The 22,713-nt window shown below is 30.7% G+C and overlaps 2 protein-coding genes across 2 annotated transcripts; both read left to right on the plus strand.

The window, feature by feature from the left end:
* Positions 1,198-3,541, plus strand: LOC105156327 (homeobox-leucine zipper protein HOX3). Its single transcript, XM_011072423.2, has 4 exons — positions 1,198-1,494; positions 1,918-2,120; positions 2,245-2,324; positions 3,141-3,541. The coding sequence occupies exons 1-4, from the start codon at positions 1,419-1,421 to the stop codon at positions 3,418-3,420; spliced, it is 639 nt and encodes a 212-aa protein (XP_011070725.1). The 5' UTR covers positions 1,198-1,418; the 3' UTR covers positions 3,421-3,541.
* On the plus strand, positions 12,453-16,214 carry LOC105156251 (auxin efflux carrier component 7). The gene is made up of 6 exons (XM_011072328.2): positions 12,453-14,056; positions 14,170-14,473; positions 14,575-14,660; positions 14,996-15,153; positions 15,534-15,610; positions 15,686-16,214. The coding sequence occupies exons 1-6, from the start codon at positions 12,793-12,795 to the stop codon at positions 15,750-15,752; spliced, it is 1,956 nt and encodes a 651-aa protein (XP_011070630.1). The 5' UTR covers positions 12,453-12,792; the 3' UTR covers positions 15,753-16,214.

The following is a 22,713-nucleotide window of genomic DNA, read 5'->3' on the forward strand; positions in this document are numbered from 1 at the left end:
CATTTATTATAACATTTTTCTCTAATAAATGAAATGTAAGAGGGGAACAAGAAAAGTAGCAATTCATTTTGTACGGGATAATTATTAGAGCAATACTATCCATCTTGCTTTGAATTAGAACTATTTATTTAAAGATGGACTGAATCCAAACTAACCCTTCGAATCAGATACAAAATCCTCCTAAAATTAATATATATATATATAAAGGTAACATCTTGAAAAAAAGAAATATCGATATTCAAACTCTCTTGATCTTGTATGTTTGCACAATTTGAAATTGACTGTCATATTTTATTCTGTATATTATCTATTCTGCCTTATTTACTATTTATAAAACCACAAACATCAACAAATAAGGTGTTTTAAAATTATTTTAATTTTTATAGGAGAATAATTTGGATTTAACTCATTTTGAAAAATTAGTGAATAAGCCGTCAGTCCATGGCCCACGAAGATACCAAGCAGGCAGTGGGTAGGACATGATGATCATCTTAGATCATATGATTCTTGATAGAAATTATGTGCAGCAAGAGCAAGACATCATGTGGGGAGGACTATAAGACTACATATAATTTTCCAAAAATATACCAACAAAGTTAATTACATCCTTAGATTAGGTTACACAATCTGGTGTTGTGACTTTCATCAGAAAGTATATCGGGTTGAAATATAAATTAAATTATATATATTATTCGATTGAAATTGATCGATAAGATTATTTAGGGTTAAAATTAAATTTAAACACAATTTTTAAAATTCAATAATAATTTAAATAAATTTGAATAATAATAATAAAAATAGTGCAGTATATATACATGCTATTATACATACAGGTAGAGATATAAACACAGTAAAACACACAAGCATACACACAGAAATTAAGATGAAGAAGTTGGAGGCTCAAGGTGGGGGTGGTGCGTGGCCAATCATTTCAGTAGCTGAACTTTAAACCGACAAGTCGGGCTCAAACAAGGGGACCCCTGCTGCTTTGTCACACACACATCCCCAATATCACAATGACGTGGCGTGCATCAGACTCTTTGACCCTCACGACCACAGTCTTCCCAAACCCTACAAACCTCCTACCTATTTAATGTTATTAATAATAATTAAATGATCAATTTATGAAATTTCTCTCTCTATATATATATATATCTCACTCTATTCATTTCAACAACTCCCTTATTTGGTTTTTGACCTTCTGGCATTACAACTTTCTGCATTTTGCTTTCCCCTTTTTCCTTTCACTTTTCTTCCTCTTTGTCTCAATACATCTATATACATATATATATATATATATATGGTACCCCACGTGAACTAGTTCTTGTAATTGTCTACACAAATACATATAGATAAATTGATCGGTTACTTAATTCTGTGTTCCGCTTAATTTGTTCTTGTGGTTCTGTAAGAGTTTGATGGAGAATTTTCGTAATAATTCTTCTTGTTTGGAGTTGAGCATAGCGATGCCGGGCTTCTCTTCTTCTCCATCTGGTAAGAGTTAAAAGCCCTCTGAGTGTGTGTGTGTGTGTGTGTGTTTCCTTTTGATGATCAATTTTCAAGAATTCATTTTTTATGAGTATATATATATATATATGTACTTTGTTTTTCAAAAATAAAAAATAAAAATTTCGGGATTGAGGTATTTGAAATGAATTCTTTTATGATTTTGAAGGTTTAATTCATTAGTTTCTAGGGTTTCTTAATTTGCATGGTGGATATATCTTGCTATGTGTGTATTGTGTAGTGTGTGTCTGTGTGTATATTTATTTGATGAATATTATATATATGTAAATATCAATTCTTAAATATAGTTTGATAAAATAAGGGTTTTGTTTCCGTATATTGAGATTTATCAATTATTATTTCGAAGATGTATGTATATATAAAATAAAATAAAATGAATTGTATGTACAGGGGAGATGGGTGGTATGGCAGTGAAAGGTGGAGTGGACATAAATCAAGTAGCTTCATCAGGAACAGAAGAAGAATGTATGGAAGAAGAAGATGAAATAAGCCGGAATGATGGCGGGCCGACCCCCAGAAAGAAACTTCGTCTCACCAAAGACCAATCACGTCTTCTCGAAGAAAGTTTCAGACTAAATCACACCTTAAATCCTGTATGTCTAATATATATGCCCACACCCCACCCGCCATTCAACATTACTTAATGCTCATAACTAACTAATATTTATGTTTATTAATAGTGTTTGTGTGTATATATACATATATAATTTCATGCAGAAACAGAAGGAGGCTTTGGCCCAGCAATTAAACCTAAAGCCCAGACAAGTGGAGGTGTGGTTTCAAAACCGTAGAGCAAGGTACTTTGATTCATGTATATATATATATATATTTTTTTACTTTGATTCATGTATATATATATATATATTTTTTGGATTTGACCGTATGTTTTTAATTACTTTTAGTTACAAATTGAAGTTATATATATATATATATGTGTGTGGACTAGGACTTGTTTAATTAATTAAGACTATGTATTAATTATGGATATTATCATGAAATGCTATAGTAGAAATTAATTACTCTTAAATCTACACACGCATTTATGAAATTTGAACCGTTTTTTATCACACATTGGTAACATTCAAAATCAGAAACGATATTTATTTGGAGAAATTAAACATATGATCATACTTATTTAGATGCATACATATATATATATATATATATAGTGTAGAGAGGAGGAAATAGGATTTCTAGGTGTGACGGAGGAAATATTGACAAAGTGCTATGATTCTCTACATATACGTCAGTATTAATTAAGAATTGTTATGTTGGTCGTTGTTTTCATAATTGTAATCTATAATATATATTCAAAAATGAATTTTGTGGTTTGAAAGATGTTAGATTTTTTAGGGTTAGAAAGTGAAGATGTAGTAAGTAAAGACATTCATGAGTTGCACGTGGATATGGTTGTGGACAATGTGGAGTAAAGGACACTCCCACGCTCATCATCATTTTAATTTGCTTTCTCCTTCACTCTATTATATACTGGCGTTGAAAAGTATAAGGGTTTTTTGTGGATTAAGAAGGTTTGAGTGAGTTAATCATGATTAACGACCTTAATTTTATTTATTGATTAAGTGTAATCTTGCTATATTAAATTCTATATACAGGAGCAAGCTGAAGCAAACAGAAATGGAGTGCGAGTACTTGAAGAGATGGTTTGGATCTCTGACGGAACAAAACAGGAAACTGCAGAAGGAGGTGGAGGAGCTGAGGGCCATGAAAGTTGGCCCGCCCCACGGCCGCCACCCGCTGCCGCCTTCCACACTCACAATGTGCCCTCGTTGCGAGCGTGTCACCACCACTACTCTCCTCGAAAAGAGTCCCACCACCACCCCCCCAGCCACTAAAATGCCTTTTCTGCAGCCGCCGGCGTCTTGTTACAACTAATTGTATTATTAGCTTTAACTTCATGATGTAGTAAGTGATCAGTGAACTGTAGCTACGTACTTGGAGGAAATTAAACATATGTGTTAACTAGTTTGTATGTTCATATATGGAGTGGTTCTAATTTTATTTCATAACATCATACCTACTATATATTTAATTACGGGAAATATGCAAGCAATATTTTTGTAATATTATAAATGAGCAAATTATCGCCAATGAAAAAATCTTTTAGCAATTTACCTTCTTGTGTTTTTCAAAATGAAGGAGGTATTGCTAATATTTTTTTTTTATAGAGGCTAATTTTTTCATTTACAATATATCAGGGAGGTAAATTGTATTAAACCCATTTAAGTACTATAACAAGCTTAATTAATTAAGTTGATATATCGTATAATATAATTATAATCAACATGGCTAGGACTATTTTCTATCTTTTTAAAGGATCAAAACTGGCTCCTCTACTCCTGATATTTCAACTCCTGGCATATCTTTAACATGAATAATGTGCCACTATTGCACTACATTACAAAAAAATGACTCAATAACTATAAAATAATAATAATAATAATGTTAAAATCAACAAGTAATATAACAGATGTTACTTGTTAATGCTAAATCAATTTACAGACATCCTTAATATATTTTCTTATATTTTTTTTACTTTTCTCCTAGGTATATATTACTCTTCTTATTTTTTGCAAAGTTGTCATGGCATTATTAGTAGAGGACAATTCTTACCAACACAATTAGTTGAACCAAACGAATTATTTTTTTAAATTATATTTTTATTATACAATAAATATATTATATTTATCATATAATTGATTCAGAACTAATTAAATCGTATTTGAGTTAGAACACGAGGATGGATTGGGCAAATTATGTGACCCAGACAAACATTTGAGTTTAACTATGTTTTTCAGTAGGTGGCCCCAACAACTAGTTGGGCCAGTATACATGAACATTTTGGATTTGTAATTGCTAAGATTAATGTTAAAACGGCCCATTGTAGAAGTCCAATGAGAAATATACTTTTTATTTCCAGCCGACAAAATGAATACATATCTATCTTGTAATGAAATAAAATCCACTTTTCACACATAAACCATGGTTTGTGACATCATTACACTATTCATTTTTGTGTCGATAATATGTTCTTTCTTTTCTTTTTTTTGAAATATAATCATGATTTATATATTTTATTTTTATTTATAATATAAAATAAAATTTAAAAAATTATTTATTATATATATGCAGAGACGACATACCACAATTAGTATACATAAATATATTGTTCAATATTTGAAGAATAATAATTAGGTATTTGGGATATACTACAAGAATACAACATTTTATCATAATTAATTCATAAAAATAATTTTTATAATGAATAAATTAAATTTTTGTATGATTTTTTAACTATGATTAATAATAATTATTTATTATGACAAATATATAACCAATAAATGGTAATTTTTATTGGATAACGGTAGGAGTAATTGTGAAGTAGGCATATGGAAATGGGAGGTGTATGGGGGGTGGGGATAGGGAGTCCAGTCCAATGACAAAGCATTCACCCAAATAGGGTGTATGGGTAAATGGATTTGGAGCCATCAATATTGGACGATTCGCTTTATCTTTTTCCTTTTGTGTTTCGAATCTATATTCCCTTTATCCGGACAACAACCCAAATATCAACCTCAACTCAACATTCATCTTATTCAAAAATATCTTGTGTGTAATACTAATCGAATTTGAATTTTTTGTTTTATTTTATTTAATATGTATATGTTATGTGTATAAAAATAATATTATTTATTTTTTTTGTAAATTTTTTTATACACATGACACGTACATATTAAATAAAGTAAAAAAAATAAAATAGACTTTACAATAGATGACTCGATTCGAATAGAAGTCACCATGCCGACTCTAAAATTAGTTAGTACAAATTAGAATCATCTCATTAAGTATATAAACTTCTTATCATGATCAAAAGTGAATAATCATTAATTACACTTACCAATGACATGTGAATAATCATTAATTACACTTACCAATGACTATTAATTGTTGTTTTAGTAGTCAAGATCAAAATATTAGTCATAATTAAATATTATCAAAAATTTTTTGACCATGGCTAAAAATTATGGTAAATACTTACTCATAATCAACAACCCAATGATTTCAAAGGAAATCTAGGACGAGTAGTTAGTAGAAATCAACAACCACCTGGAGAAAATTCAGGAATACTGTTTTTGGAATCTCTGCTATATATGTTGACTCGATCACCTAACACAAAATCGAAAATTTGGAGATTCGATCTATCTAAACCTACTCTATAAATTAAAAACGCATTGCTTCCCTAAACACCATTATGCATGTGTGCTGGCAAACATACGCCGTACCACTCAAGCTCATTATTTTTCTACACATTTTACAAGCATTATTTCTTATAGAACTATTGTGCTTTTCATAACGATTCTCGTACTAACATGAGTATCAAACAACTAACTATTTTTTTAGATATCATCATCCATTTTTATGTGCAAGACATTATCCCCTATTATAATTTTTTGTGCTTGAAATTTGGTAAGCATCATATATATATATATATATATATATATATTTGTGGCTCCCATTGTTAAAAGGGATGAAGGAATGGTAAATGTGTAGACAATTTTGCTCAGTTGAATATGGTATTGTTCAAATTTATTTGAATTTTTATCACATTAAAATTTCTATTTGAGTTTCAAAAATACTTATTGATTTTCCAAATAATTTATCTCTTACATATTTGGAGAAAAGCAGATATAGTGTTTTTATGATCATGATTATAGGTAAAAAAAAATCGAGAATAATTTTAATTAATCATGATAACGTAACAACTATTAGTTATTGGAAAGAAAAAAAATATTTAACATTTAATATCTAAATGAGTAATTAAAGCTCAACTGATATTCAATCTGAATGATAATAACATTTGTGGCTTAAATATATATTTTTTCTGTGATTTTGGCACTCTGTATTTTTATCCTAATTTATCTTTTTAGGGTTGTAAATTAGTGCTTGTAACTTTTTGACATTTCGAGTTTTTGTCCTTCTGGTGCCTAATTTTTCAAAAATTATTGGAATAAATAATATGTCCCTCACAATTTTGATATTTTATCCTTTATCTTTACAGAAATTGTAAAAGAGTTTTGTAACCTTTTGACATTTCGTAATTTTTATCCTTATGGTGCTGGTTTTTGCAAAAATTGACGGAATAAATCATATGCCACGTCTTTTTTCTTTTTAATTTTTTCATCCATGTTAGCAAAAGTGAACCAATAAAAAAAAAAAAGACTCCAATTCAAATAAACCATGCGTGAGACGCACATGATTTATTTCGATGATTTTTACAAAATTCAGCACAGAAAAGACTAAAATTATAAAATATTAAAAAATTACAGGAGTTTTTTGTAATTTCTAAAAAATAAAGAATAAAAATACCAAAATATTAAAATTACAAGATAAAAATATATTTAAGCCTAACATTCGCTGCCCCACCAATAAAAATATAAAATTTGAGACGAAAATGCCCAATTTTGAAACATAATTAATGAAGTTTTTGTAAGATGAAGTGCATGAACGTCCAATGATTAGTTGATGGCATAGTTAATTAGAGCTCCCACTTCACAACTCACAGGCCGAAGAAAGGAAGATCTTTCAGGATTCAGAAGCACGACTTTGACTCACCAAACATAATACGTTCAACACTTTTAAATTTGTGGAACTAATGTAATCGACACGAGATATTATTCTCTACTGGAGATTCAGGACTCTCCCAGCACCCTTATATTTTAAGTCCACAACTCCCATTTCATCACAATATTACTTGATTGTAATAATATGGACGGTATTCTTGGAATTTGTATTGTTATAAATATTTTATTATTATTTAAAAAATATTAATACTTTATAATATTTGCTAAAATTATATAACTCTTGGTTGGAGGCTAAAATTGTCAACTTCGTCCATGAAAAATTTTCAAACAAACATTTAAGAAATATTAAAATTATAATTCATAATTTACAAGGGCATTTTGATCAATTTAACAAAAAAAAAATGGATGAAAACCTAATAGGAACCAACAGATTAAGCTAGTTATTAGACGGTTATTAAAATTAAAAAAATATCTATAATTTTCCAAACAATGAAAAGATGGACAAAATACTTTTGTAATCCTATAAAACAATGGTAGAATTTGTTTTGGTATCACAACTATGACAAATGTCGCTTTTAGTCTCATAAAACTCATAATCACGTACTTTTAGTCTCAAAAAGTCACGTGCTTTGTGGTTTTGGGACGAAAAATGAGTTGTAATTATGGGGCTAAAAAGACGTAATTTTGAATTTTATGAAACTAAAAACATTACCTGTCATAGTTATAGTACCAAAATAAAATTTAACCTTATTTTACGGTATTAAAAAATATTTTGCCAATAAAAATTATTTATAATTATATAAAAAATTTAAAAGAGATTATTGTAATTTATACTAATATTAAAATGTAAAGGTATCTATGAACTCTGATGGACGTCTAGCTATGGTCCAAGCACAGCATTATTTTATTTTAGGTAAAGAGCATGAAAAGGCAGGCGGTAATGGGTGAGGGGTGGTGGGTGGTGGGTAGGGAAACCACAAAAGAAAAAAAGGTACCATTTTTTTTCTTTCTACAACCATATGATATATGATTGATAATGTCACTGAATCATTCACACACACACACACATATATATATATATGTATGTATATATATGTCAATTGTATGATTGATTTTTCAATTTGGTACGTGCATGATGTGATACATGGCGACATGTGTTTAGTAGTTAATTAATTAATTAGCCGTCTAAATCCCGTGTATAATTTCATTTGTTTTTTCTTTATATTATATAAAATTAAATATTGCTCGAGAACATGACCTCATAGTTTGATGAGGTTACAGCAGTTGAGTTGTCTGAATTATCCATACTGTGTATGATATTTTTCAACGATTTTTAAAAAAACTACTATAATATGTTTTTTTAATGCAACCCTAGTTCAAAAAATAATAATAAAGCAGTTGTTTCTCTCTCAATTTATTTATTTTTTTAATTCCCCAATAACCTTTTTACTTATTTTATTTTTGTATCCTCTGTCCTCTCTCATCCCTCACCTTTTCTCATCTAAAATGTTATTTTTATTTTCATTATTTTATTTTAATTTAGAAAAACAGAAAATTTTCGTCCTATAATTTTGACAATATCAGATTTAGTCCTTTACTAACAATTTTGCGTAGATTTAGTCCTTTAGTTTGATTTATGATATTTTTGCCATTCTGATGATAAAGTTTAATACTCAAATATTTACGTCTAACAACGACCGACAACTATAATAATCAACAACTATTATTAAAATAAAATGGCACATACTATTATAGTATTAAAATAATATTTCACACGTTGATGGAATTCAAATACATGACAACCTTAAAATCATTAGACCTGAGCTTTGCTAATTAAATATGAGAGGAAACCCTAGTTAGTTAATTTGTGACTTTGCTTTTGTTTATTAGCCATTAGTAGAAATGGATTAGGCCCTCCACTAGTCTTAATTATTATTATTATTATTAATTATATATTTCTTTTAAAATATTGGGTGGTGTAGGGTTTTTAGCTTTATCACTCTTACTGTTCTTGGCTTTGCATATCATAAGACAAATGAATTTTAAGGGGGAAAAAGAGAGAAGATGAAAAAGATTGAAAAGTGAAGTATGGTTTTAATTTGCTTCTACGCAACTCCATGCACTTAATCATTTACTTTTTTTTTTCTTCAAAATACATCAATATTTTTAAATTAATAATATATCAGCACTTTGAATATAGAGAATTATGCTCAAAGATTTTAAATATTAAAAAACAAAAAAAAAATTAATGTTTGATGTTTGCTTTAATTTACTTTATATTGCAATACGCATTTGACGCGTAGATTATTTCATTCTAATATGTAATATACATAAGTATATATATTTCTAATTAAATCCTTATAAATAAGAAATAAATATTAATCAAATATACATAGGTACTGAAATCAGATATTTATTGGGTAAACTATAATGTGTTCTTCCCGAGGTTTGTTATTATTGTAGTTTTCATCGTTATTTAAAAAATTGTAAATATCCTCTTAAATTAATGATATTTAATAAATACTCCTGTAATGAATTGTTACGAAAAATTCTTTTTTAGATGATTGTTAATTTTTAAATAATAGTAATATTAATAAATTATTTAGTAATAAATTTTATGACAGATCATTGTAATTTATCGTATTTTATTTGTAAAATGAAGTGTTTGGCAGCATCTACTACAAGTCTACAACAGTGTGTGTGTGTGTGTGTGTATCTTAGGTGCAAGATGTGGCATATCAGTATCCGTGGACCAGCCAATCACGGAGACTTCTGCGAACTGCCACACGTGAAATGTCATCAAACAACTAATCACAAACATCACTCACTCTCTCTCATTTCCTTTTCACTTTTCTATTTTCCCTTTTTTTTATTTTTACCATTCTTGTCGTCTTATTGTACAATATTTAAATTAAAATTAATTGTATTTAGCACATTCGATATATGAACAATATACATAAAAATAATAAATGATTGAAATTTTTATACGGAAACATTTATTTGATTAATGTTTTGTGTAAATAAAAAAAATAAACGTAATTTTAAAATACAGTGGAAATAAAAAATAAAAGAGAAAAATATAATACTTTTAGATAAAAATGAACAATTTTAAAAACAGAAAATATACAAACGTTTGATTATAGAAGACAGAAAAAATATATCAAATATCAAACATTTATTACTCGTCAACAATTACTATTAAAATATAAAACTATTATTATTAAAATAGAATAATTCTAATTTACATATTAATGAAATCTGAATTACGGGATATTTTAATAATAAATAAATAAATCAAAGCAAGCTTGTCTTGGACTTTTAATGCGGATTGGAGAGATTATGTTTGACACTCAAATGCAAGACTGTTACCGATTAGATAGTCCCTGTGTACGATGTGTACCTTTACACCTTCTTACGCTATAATTTTTATGCATCAACTTATAGAGATCCATCGGTTTTTATAAATTTTTAGTTTTACGTGTGAAATTATATAATTAATTTTTTTTTTTATAAATTTTAGTCCTCTATATCTCAATTACAACTTTTACTACCTAATATGTAACATGATTTTAAGAATTTTTTTCTATAACTTATTTAATTTAAATATTGAAGGGTTATAATCGGACCTTTCTTGTATTGTTCTTATGACTTTTTGCCTGATAGATCTCCTACCAAGGGGAACCCATGCATACTTGAATCGTTTGGGAAACATATTCTACTGAATAATGTAACTACGATCTAAAATTAAAATACGTACATCATACGGGATACCCATTAATTATTGGAAACTTTTTGAATTAGTGACGAAGATAACTCAAGTGATAAAGACTTGCATTTTTTGTAAAAAAAAAAAAAAATCATCACAAATTCACAATCAATTATTAAATTTACTTTAACTACTATACTCATTAATTAGTTATCGATCAAGAACACTTTGACGATTCGAATTTGAAGCAAAAAGGAACTATATATTTCCTTAATTCTTCAATCAAATCGAGCCAACATTTTAATCAAGTATTAATTAATTAACCTTTATTTTTCAAACCATAGATTGCGAATAATTTGGAATACAGAAGAAGTTTTGTTCGAGTGATGAAGCAAAAGTCGCAAAACTAAGAGTTTATGAGTTTGAGTCCGATGACAGTAGTGTTTCGTTTGTCTGCTTACTTTGAATATATTTATTGATTTAGAAATATCGATATATCAAATTAGTATTTGAGTTTGAATGTATTAAACGAGGTATGAATAAATAAAGCATAATCCATAATAAATGAAGGTCTCTTACAAAGAGAACATAATTGGGACAAATCATTAAATTGAGATGATAAAACCAGGAAAAAAAGAAAAAATTGACCAACAAATAATTTTTGTATCCTCCCTTAAATTAAATGGCCTTGTAATGAGGTAGCTCGTAGATGTAGAACAACCACTTAATTTATTGAAATAATATTTAAATTTCATAATTAAATTTGAGATTTTGAGTTCAAATTTGATGGAATTTTTAGGTATTTATTTATATTGTAATTTTTAGTTATATTAATTGTATTATTTAATTTATTAAAATATTGATACAATAATATAATTACTATTTAAAAAAAATAATCAATATATATCAAATTATAATTCGTACTAGTTTAATTTAAATTGACTTTGGGCAAGAACATTCTAAAGCTGAGGAATGGAGTATTCATTGCCCATTATTCCTGCACAAAAAATATTATATAGAAGGTATCTATAGAATATTTGATTTTTTTTTTAAAAAAGTTAAATTGGCGTTATGTTTCGTATTAAGTTTTACATATATATGTTGTGCATATACATAATTTTTTTCACTATTTTGCAAGAAAATTTTGTTGTTGCTAATGATATTATTTTTTATAATAATATAAATATGATACTAATTTACAATGGAATAACTAAATTAATTTAACGAAAAGGCTTACCAAATATATTCTGAACTCTAGATAATGATTGATTGACATTTGTTTTTTTTTTAAATTTAAAAATATAATTTAAGAATAGGATGACTTGCAATACACATACAATTATAATATCAGTATTTAATATGAATGTGTAATAGAATATGGTTTTGAGACCTATTACATGACTAAAACGAACATTTAGCATAAATATGCATTGACAAATCAATAAAGGAAAATTAATGAATGATTAATAAATTAACCTGTGTGGTTATGTAACCACCAAACTGGCCACGTTTACATGCATAAAGGCGCATGTATAGTTGAGTTAACCACAGCATGTGGTTACTTTAAGACATATACATATGTACAGTTCTACTCCTCCCTAATCCTAAATCTATCATCTGCCCAGTTCGATTACACTCTCTCCTATATATATAGACACATACATACATGATCTTCTGTATCTACACTTCCCTGTAACTCTCTCTCCCTCATTTCCAGCTCTTTCTCTCTCTACAAGTGCTCTTTTCTCTTTCTTACCAGTGTTGCAGCTGCAGGGACTTGGGTACAAACTGCAGAAAGAACACAATATCCTTTCACTCAGTGACAGTTGCATAACGAATTTTGCTTCTTCCTTCAGCCCTTCTGCTCTATATTTCAATCTCAAGTAGCAATACTCGTGCAGATTGAACAGTTCGTTCGAGAGTTTTGGTTCAGTTTTCTTGGGTAATTAAGCAGAGAAAATGATAAGCTGGCACGATCTTTACGTTGTGCTAACTGCGGTGATTCCCCTCTATGTGGCCATGATACTGGCCTACGGCTCTGTGCGGTGGTGGAAAATATTCACACCGGATCAGTGCTCCGGGATCAACCGATTCGTCGCTATTTTCGCGGTCCCACTTCTATCTTTCCATTTCATCTCCAAGAATGATATCTATACGATGAACTTCCGGTTTATCGCCGCCGATACACTGCAAAAGATTATCATGCTTGTGGTTCTTGGATTGTGGGCTAATTTCACCAAGAATGGCAGCCTGGAGTGGTCTATTACCATTTTCTCGCTTTCGACTCTGCCCAATACTCTTGTGATGGGCATTCCTTTGCTAATTGCCATGTACGGCGAGTACTCCGGCAGCCTCATGGTTCAGATTGTGGTGCTGCAGTGCATCATTTGGTACACTCTTTTGCTGTTCCTGTTCGAGTACCGTGGGGCGAAGATGCTGATTATGGAGCAGTTTCCTGAAACAGCAGCTTCAATTGTGTCGTTTAAGGTCGAATCCGACGTTGTTTCGTTAGACGGGCAAGATTTTCTTGAAACGGATGCTGAACTTGGCAATGATGGGAAGCTTCATGTTACTGTGAGGAAATCGAATGCCTCGAGGCGTTCATTAGGCCCAGGATCTTTCTCCGGCATAACTCCTCGCCCCTCTAATTTAACGGGAGCAGAAATTTACAGCTTGAGTTCTTCAAGAAACCCGACTCCAAGAGCGTCTAATTTCAACCACTCAGATTTTTACGCGATGATGGGGTTCCCTGGAAGATTGTCAAATTTCGGGAATTCTGATACGGGTAGATTGTCGAATTTCAACATAGCTGATATGTATTCGGTGCAGTCATCAAGAGGGCCAACTCCAAGGCCATCGAATTTCGAAGAGAACTGTGCGCCGGGAGGGCTGATGAACTCTCCCAGATTCGGTTACTATCCACCGCAGCCTGTGCCCACTTCTTACCCTGCTCCAAATCCTGAAATTGCTTCGACTTTGCCGAGAAATGCAAAAGCCCATCAGCCGCAGCAACAGGATGGTAAGCCTAATCATGACGCGAAGGAGCTTCACATGTTCGTGTGGAGTTCGAGCGCTTCGCCGGTTTCTGAAGTCGGTGGAGGCGGCCTACACGTGTTTGGTGGCCCGGATTTCGGAGCTTCCGAGCAATCCGGGAGGTCTGATCAGGGTGCTAAGGAAATTAGGTTGTTGGTTACTGATCACCCTCAAAATGGGGAGAGCAAAGGTGAATTTTTTTGTTTTATTCATCATTCATTTACATGGATTGGATGTTATTTTTAATGATGTGCTGAAAGTGTTTGATTATTCGTCTCTGTGGCATTTCTTTCTTTAATAAAGCTGTTCCGCGAACCGGGGACTTTGTTGGGGAAGACTTCAGCTTTAGCGGTGGAGGGAGAGATCATGCAGATCAGGAAAAAGAGAAAGAGGGTCCAACTGGGCTGTCCAAACTCGGGTCCAGCTCCACCGCCGAGCTCAACCCCAAGGCTGCCGTAGGTAATATTGATGCCGGAGCCGCCAAACATATGCCACCCGCCAGCGTCATGACACGCCTAATCTTGATCATGGTTTGGCGAAAACTTATCCGAAACCCCAACACTTACTCCAGCCTTATCGGCCTCATTTGGTCTTTAGTCTCATATAGGTATGCCAAATCAAGAATTTGATAACTAGTTTAGTTCTTTTCACTCAATTCACTGTTTAGATAATGTGATTGATTGACGAGCTCTGGATGTTTGATTTCAGGTGGGATGTTCATATGCCGAAAATCATAGAGCAATCCATCGCTATTCTTTCTGATGCTGGCCTTGGAATGGCAATGTTCAGTTTAGGTTAGTAAAGTCACATTCAACAACTGATTTCCCCCCCTAATGTGGCCCTGTAATTTCCCAAAGACCCAACTTTGTTATTGCTATAGATGCTTGCTTTATTTGGTCGGTTGCTGTGATATAACCTTAACTGCTAAAATCAAGACCAACCATTCTTGGTGCAAAAATACAACATTATCAACAACTATCAGAAATTTACAACCCCGACAGATGGGACCGACGGTGTGCTGTCTGGATAATCAATGCCTTCAACCATTTGTGCATTAGTAGCAAAGTTAGTTGATATTAATTTGACTATTTCACGTTGTTTGATTGTTCGAGCTGCTATGGATTGACAGGTCTGTTTATGGCCCTTCAACCAAAGATAATCGCTTGTGGGAACACGGTGGCTTCCTTCGCCATGGCTGTGAGGTTTCTCACTGGCCCGGCCGTCATGGCTGCAGCATCCATTGCCGTTGGTCTCCGCGGTACCCTCCTCCACGTCGCAATTGTGCAGGTGACTCTTTGATTCCTCCTCATTAAACAAATCAGCTTCTCTGCGTGGAGATTCCTACATGGTCTAATTTAAACCATAGACATCTTGGTACCTCAAATTATTTAATGCATTTAGCAAACAATTCGAGTAAAATAATTCAAAGGGTTCATGGTTCATGAACCAACAAGGTTGTCTGCACTGAACATAAAGACAAATGTTTGTCTTCAGCATTAAGCCGCAGCTCAACTTACTATAATTTATCAACGTGTGTGTGTATATATTTATATTAATGCATAGATCACTACAAATGATATTGCATGTGTTGAGTGGATATTGCATTCAGATTGATTTCATCTGCTGGCATATGTTGTAATGCTCTCTGACATATTCTTATCCGATAGGCCGCACTTCCACAAGGGATTGTTCCATTTGTGTTTGCCAAAGAGTACAATGTTCATCCAGCAATTCTCAGCACTGCGTAAGTAAATCAATATCTTCTTCATGTGTTTTTTACTTTTCAAAATTACTTAATAAATTTATTTCGATTCTCCAGAGTCATTTTTGGAATGCTGATCGCGCTACCAATAACTCTCGTCTATTACATTCTTCTCGGATTGTAAGATTTCGGGAGCAGCCTATAAATCGAAGGGAAAGAATTCAAGAATCCCATTAGAGCTACTTCAACAAGAACTTGGAACCCCTAGATCATACTATTTGACTTAGATTAGGCCCTGATACGACGATCCACCGTGCCCGTGATTGGAGACACGTAACTTCAATGGCGGAAAATAGTTTCCAGCAGGGGTGTGGAGAAGGGGACAAGACACCGTGGAAAACACGGATGCAAGAATTATTTAGATCCAAGTCAAAAAATTTGTCCACAATCATAGGCATAGGGCAATGTAAACAAATGAAATGGGGTTTAATCTTTTCTTTTTCTGGAAGTAGTTGTCTTGATGGGGAGAAAAGCATAGTTCCCTCTGCCTCTGGTTGAGTATTAGTTAAATTGTATTTGTTTTGTGTGTGTCGTTAGTGTAAATTACTTTAGGATGATCAATGATAAGAAAGTATTTTGTCGTGAAGCTTATTTGTCATAGTCCGATGCTGCCTGCATTATTATTATTATTCATTACAAAAGAAAGAAACATTGTCCAAAAAAGACTGCATCATGCGACAACATTATCTTTTACTGCAAAACCTTTCGTCCTCTTGTTGTTGTTGTTATTGTTTTTTCCCTCCTGAATTTAACGAAGGTCATGTTGGGGTTTTAACATGTCATAGATATTCGTGATGTTTTAATTTAATAATTAAGATTGAGATCACATAAACAAATTCATAACTATGAATTTGTGTTTTACTGGGCATGTGATCAGTATCACATGCCCAGTATTGATGTTTTATCTTATTTTATGTGAGTTCGTTGCAATTTCTTTTATTGTTTTTAATTACTATAATTTATTGATTAAGCCCATATATTATTTAATTTATTGAGATGTTAATATAATTAGATAATTGTTGTTAAAAGAAAAAACATGTGATGAACTATTTCTATTAAGAGAATATAAGTATCATAAAATATTTGAAATATTGTTCAATTTTGTGATCGCATTTCCACCAACAATTGTACCAATTTTTAGCTTTTAGCTTTTAATCTTAAATTTAGAAAATTATAAGCAAACCTTGTGTTTTTTATTTTTATTTTTGAATCAAACAAATGTTGTGTTTTTGAACACTCAGTTCCAACTGTTGATATAGGCAATAACCGAAGATATACTTGATTAAAAATTCTCCCGACACCACTATGGCCTTGGTAGGTTTCACTTTCAATTTCTTACTATTTTAAATTGTAAGATCATATTTGAATGTCCCTTTTTTTCATTATAAGAATAAATAATAAAATTTCAATAAATCCTTTCTATTACATATTTTCATACAAAAAGAATTATTACAAATATCACATACTTTTTGTATAAAATATCGTACTCGGAATATTTTTTCATTCAACCACATTTTTTCATACTAAAATACTATCAAAGAAAGTACAAATTCAAATAACGTGTTTTTCAAGAAAATGTATAAACCAAATATGCTTATTCAAATATAATTCTATTTTTCATGCAAAACTCACTTAAAAGTATCAAGAAAAAGGAAAGAATGAAAACATAATCAAATCAATTAGGGGGTTTTCATGATAAAAGGAATTTGAGATAAGAGATTGTTAGGAAAAAGGAAGATATACAAGTCAAAGGAGTTTACCTTTTTGTCCCCCTTCTTTTTCTTTTTGAGTGTTTGGGGCAATTGATATTTGATACATCCCACAAATAAATTTAAATTTATGAGATCGAGTTCCATCAAATAATGAATAAATATTTATATAATTTTATATGAATTTGTATATTTATTATAATATATTTTAGGGTAAATTACTTTTTGTCATTCAAACTATGTCTGTTTTTACATTTTGTCATTAAAACTTTTTCTTATATCAACCTACCACATCAACTTTGTCGAACTTGCACTTTGTCATATACTATTATTTTTTTTAAACTTTTCTGCCAGAAAAACATTATGTATTGTGCATATGTAAAAAAAAATTTACATCACATAACCCTTAAATATCATATATGCACTGCATGTAATTTTTTTCGATAAAATACTTAACTGAAAAATAATTATAAATGTCAAAGTGTAAATCGAACATAATTTAAATAATAAAATATTAAAATTGAATTAATTTATTAAAATATTATTGTAATAATATAATTATCCATCACTCTTGATAGAGTGGGGTGGAAAATAGCTGCACGTGTGCGCGTGCGCGCTTGAATTCCACCCGGCATCTTCACCCACTATTATTCTTCACCGTTTCAAGGCATCTCCTTTTTCCATTTTCTCCTTTTATCAAAAAATTAAAAATCTCATAGCGAATATTTGGAATATTTTTTTCTCACTTGATTTTGAATGGGCTACAAATAAATTTAAATTTTAGAAAGTTTGAAAATTGTACCGACAACTAAAAAAATATAACTTTCTGCTACGATTAATTATTACAGCTTAACAAAATATCATAATAAATACAAATCAACCACAATATCGCAACAACCATTAGTCGTAGATTCTGCATGTGTGACCATAACAAATGTTTTGGCTATGGCTAAAAATTATGGCGAATATTAATTAAATGTGGTAAAAATTTAAGCTTTTATTTTGATTTTGATTAACTATGATTAATAGTATTAATTTACCATAGTTTTTAAGTCGTGATCATTTATAGTCATGTAGCGAAAATTTAATTTTTTTTTGTAGTGGATAGACAAATATAATTGATAGTTGATATTTTCTAAAATTATCAAAAAGTGTTGAAAATGGATGAAAATGTATTCGATATTTTTTTTTCTTTTTATAATATAAGAGTTATTGAAAAACGATACTTTGATAGTCGTTGAGAAGTATTAAAAAAAAAGTAAAAGCATATATGATATTATATTTTGAGGTAATGAAGGTTGCTTTAAGCATTAAATTATATTCTAAAAATTGGTGATTTTACCATTATATTCATATATATAAATAATATAAAAACTAGGAGGAAGGGCAGCTTTTCCTTTGATATCGAATGTTTTTTTTATAGATATTTGGGCTAGTTATAAATTAACCAATCCAAAATCCCACTACACTATAAAATTCAATCGGAGGGTTTGAATTAAAAAAATTGATAAAGGATTCATTGAATTCTTGAAAAAGAAAAATTCTGTAAATGAGAATGTTTAGTGGAAAAACAAGTGGACATCATTTTCGGCAGGCGATTCAAACTTTTCTACTACTGATCTTGATTGGTTTACTACACAAATGTGATACAAACTGAAAGTGGGTGATGAGAATATATCATTATTCTCGGACAAACACAACATCATCAATATTCCATTACTCAACATTGACCATGTTTTCGTTGCTAAAGCCCTCTCATTCCATCAATATCAATAATGTTTGTTAATTCAACCGAAATATTAGATGTGTAAATTTGATTTTTTTATGGATGTGATTATTGTATTAATGGTAATTTGTAAGTATTTTTACTCGTTCTGAGAATTGGATTTTGTAGGCACATCAAGCCGAATGCTCCATGAATCAAAGAATTGATTCATATCCAATTTATCAACGCCGGAATGACAATAGATCGATAGCCTTAGACAATGATAGGGAAATGGTTGTTGACCACAGTTGGATGGTTCCTTATAATTCTTGGTCACTACTCAAATACGACTGACAAGAATTAGTAGTATTTTTTTCTAAATTTTGAATTTAGTCTGGGTTTCAATTGAAGGGTTCCAACACTGTCGTAAACTTATCAGTATAATTTATTGTATTTTTTGTATAAAAAAATATATACTACTATATTTGCATGCTTCATTATATTTTTAAAATTAAAATAATTTAAATATAATTAATTTTAAAAAAATAAAAAAAAATAATACAATTCACAATTTGTGAATTGGTGAATTGCAATTGCAAGTCAGGAAACCACGACATGATCGTGGTTTCCAACAGCGACATAAAATTGCAGTTACGAATCGTGACTTGATGACATTTTAAAAAAAAAGAATATTTTTTAATTCGAATTGCGGTTAGAAGTCGCAATTCGTATATTAATATTAAATTATTTAAATAATTAATATAATTTATTTATTTTTTATTAATAAAAAAATATTAACCCATGATCCAAGTGTAGCAGTGAAGGGGAACACACGCATCCAATTTTACACATCTCCGCGCTTTGGAATGCACGCAATCCGCCAAAACTTTGTTAAACGCGCAATCCAGCCTCGCAAAGACCGAGACGTTTGTGCAACGCAATTGTCCTTCATCGTCTCTGCTTTTCCCAAAATTACTCGAGTCATGGACATGCGTGCCCAGCCAGTGAAGGGCGTTTTGGGAAATTGTTGCTAATGATGTCAATTAATCGCGGCAGACCAACATACTGCGAGGGAAATGTGCGACTCGCCGTGGAGGATTACAAACAACAGTCCCACGTGGAGTGTCTGTCTGCAACGTCACGCGCTACTACACAGTTGCTCTGCACGGCCTTCAATGAGCGCATGTTCGTGAAGATGACTACAAAGGTGTTCGCCGGTTTTCAAAAATAAAAGTAAAGGACCATGATATACGCGAAATTAAGATAAATTACATAAATATTTTTTATATTTTATAAAATTATAATTATACTTTTTGAGGAGTATTAATACAATATTTTTTAAAGGGTATTTGTATATGTTTTGTATTTAAATAGGGATAGTTGTAATTTTAACTATGTCATGAGGGGTGTAATTATAATTTAAAAAAAAAATAAGAAATATTTGTGTATTTTGACTTAATTTCAAGAAGTGTCAATATAATTTATCCTGAAATAAATGAATACTGATTTATAACTGAAAATATTTTATTTTATTTTATAATATTTCAATCTATTGGATAAGTTGATTTAATTTAAACATCGTAAGTAATTTTCCATCAATTTTTACAATTTATCGTTAAAATTGTTAAATTATTTTTTTAAATACTTAAACATGTTATATTTTTAAAGATTTATATCATATGTACTAATTAAAAAGAGTATTATATATATATGTGTGTGTAGGTCCAACATTTGTAAATAAAATGCAAGATATAACAATAATCCATACTATATATGAAGAAGAACATTTTTTGGTATCTCTCTTTTTTGGTCTATTTTCTTAATTTTAATTTAATTTTTTTATTTATTCATCCAACTTCCCATTTTTCCACTATCTTTCAATAATTTTTTTTTTCTAATTTTCATGCATCTTAATGTTGGCAAATATGAACTAATAAGAAAAATAGCCCTAATTTAGAAGGTCATGTGAGATGCATATGCATTTTTGCAGAGAAAAGGGTGAGTTTCGTAGGAAAAAAGGGGGGATTGGAATAGTGAAGATTAAAAAGATATAGGACCAAAATACTATCATAAAAAATTAAAGGACAAAAACCCTAAATGAGGACAAAAAATGAAAAAATTCTAACTCAAATCGAATTTGGCCCATTAAATACACTTATCGTGTAATTAATGTATAATTCTAAAAAATTTAAGTGACCAATTATATGACAAATATATTACATTTACTATATGATTGATTTGATTCCATCCAATAAAAAAACTGCATTAAAGCGTTAAGCAAAATCCAAATCTAGTACTTGTTGTTATTCTAAGGTGTAGACGTATGACTGAACACTTACAAACTAATGCAACAAGCCCAACAGCATGGACAAGAGACACACAATAGCTGTGATCTTTTTCCTTGTTTTTATGTCTGCATGCATCTCGTAATTGTGTCCATTGGAACCAAAAAGTTATTGATGAGTTGTTTGAACATTGAGCTTGCTACCCTCATGAATATTGCATAATACATGCATGCAATCTTCAATGTGTCTGTGGATCCTAGCTGTTGTTCTTTGCCTTAGAGACATTATGGTCCCTCTCAATGTCTCACCGATGTGCGTATCCCTTGCTTTCATACACTTTTTCAATAAGTCAGAAACGAAATTTTTTATTCAAATCAGGTTTCACCAATTTAAATCAATCACATAGTAAGTGTGACAAACTTGTCATGTGATAGTTCACTTTTTTTGAGCTATACATCAATCACACCGTAAGTGTATTGTCTTACCATATAATTAATTAAGTCTGATGATTTGAATTAGAACTTCTCGTCACAAGTCAACTAATCTTGCAGCTGCTGCGTACCTTCCTTAATTTACAAACAATTATTATGGCATGCATTTTCATATTCATGCATGCTTCAAATGAACAGCCAAATTCAGCTCTAATATTGGAACTAATTCCCATGATGTTAGTAATGTAATATCCTATGATCAATTAACGTTGTCTTGACTTGTTGAAGAATCCCACGATAAACTCGTAATTATCGATCGTTAACTGATAGTAATTAGCGACCATCTTCTTCAATTAAAGCTTAAAGTATGAGAGAAAAGCTATTTAAATTAACATTTAATATTTCTAACAGGTTCTTCACATGCTAACAGTGGGAAAATTACAATATACGTCCCATAACTTACACCATTTGTAATTTTGGTCCCATTGTTTTATTTCTTATCACATTTAATCACATAAGTGTAAAAAAATTGCAATAACGTCCCACTCACGTTTTCATTAGATTCTTAACGGAAGGAGGACGTGCAAAGTACGTATTCCGTTAATTTAACCAACATTTTACTACAATGGTGTAGAAAATTACAATTTACGTCCCACAACTTATACTACAATGGGATCAAAATCGCAAATGATGTAAGTTGTGGGACGTAAATTGCAATTTTTCACACTATTGCAGTCACACGTTGGTTAAGTTAACGGAGCCCGTGCATCCTTCCGTCAAGAATCTAACAGCAAATATGAGTGAGACGTAAATTGTAATTTTTTTGGACACTTATGGAACTAAATATGGTGAGGAGTAAAATAATGAGACTAAAATTACAAAAAGTAAAGTTATGGGACGTAAATTGCAATTTTCCCTTCTAACAGTATTAATTATACTTTTGTTTGGCCTGCAC

This window comes from Sesamum indicum, linkage group LG2, assembly GCF_000512975.1.
Source record: "Sesamum indicum cultivar Zhongzhi No. 13 linkage group LG2, S_indicum_v1.0, whole genome shotgun sequence".
Taxonomy (NCBI): Eukaryota; Viridiplantae; Streptophyta; class Magnoliopsida; order Lamiales; family Pedaliaceae; genus Sesamum; species Sesamum indicum.

What these genes read in the sequence shown, in the direction of transcription:
- LOC105156327 (XM_011072423.2), top strand. Translation starts at nt 1,419, where the DNA reads ATGGAGAATTTTCGTAATAATTCTTCTTGTTTGGAGTTGAGCATAGCG. An exon ending in CTTCTCTTCTTCTCCATCTG is followed by an intron (nt 1,495 to 1,917) that starts GTAAGAGTTAAA and finishes TTGTATGTACAG; the next exon opens with GGGAGATGGGTGGTATGGCA. An exon ending in TAAATCACACCTTAAATCCT is followed by an intron (nt 2,121 to 2,244) that starts GTATGTCTAATA and finishes AATTTCATGCAG; the next exon opens with AAACAGAAGGAGGCTTTGGC.
- LOC105156251 (XM_011072328.2), top strand. Translation starts at nt 12,793, where the DNA reads ATGATAAGCTGGCACGATCTTTACGTTGTGCTAACTGCGGTGATTCCC. An exon ending in TGGTCTTTAGTCTCATATAG is followed by an intron (nt 14,474 to 14,574) that starts GTATGCCAAATC and finishes GTTTGATTTCAG; the next exon opens with GTGGGATGTTCATATGCCGA. An exon ending in AATGGCAATGTTCAGTTTAG is followed by an intron (nt 14,661 to 14,995) that starts GTTAGTAAAGTC and finishes ATGGATTGACAG; the next exon opens with GTCTGTTTATGGCCCTTCAA.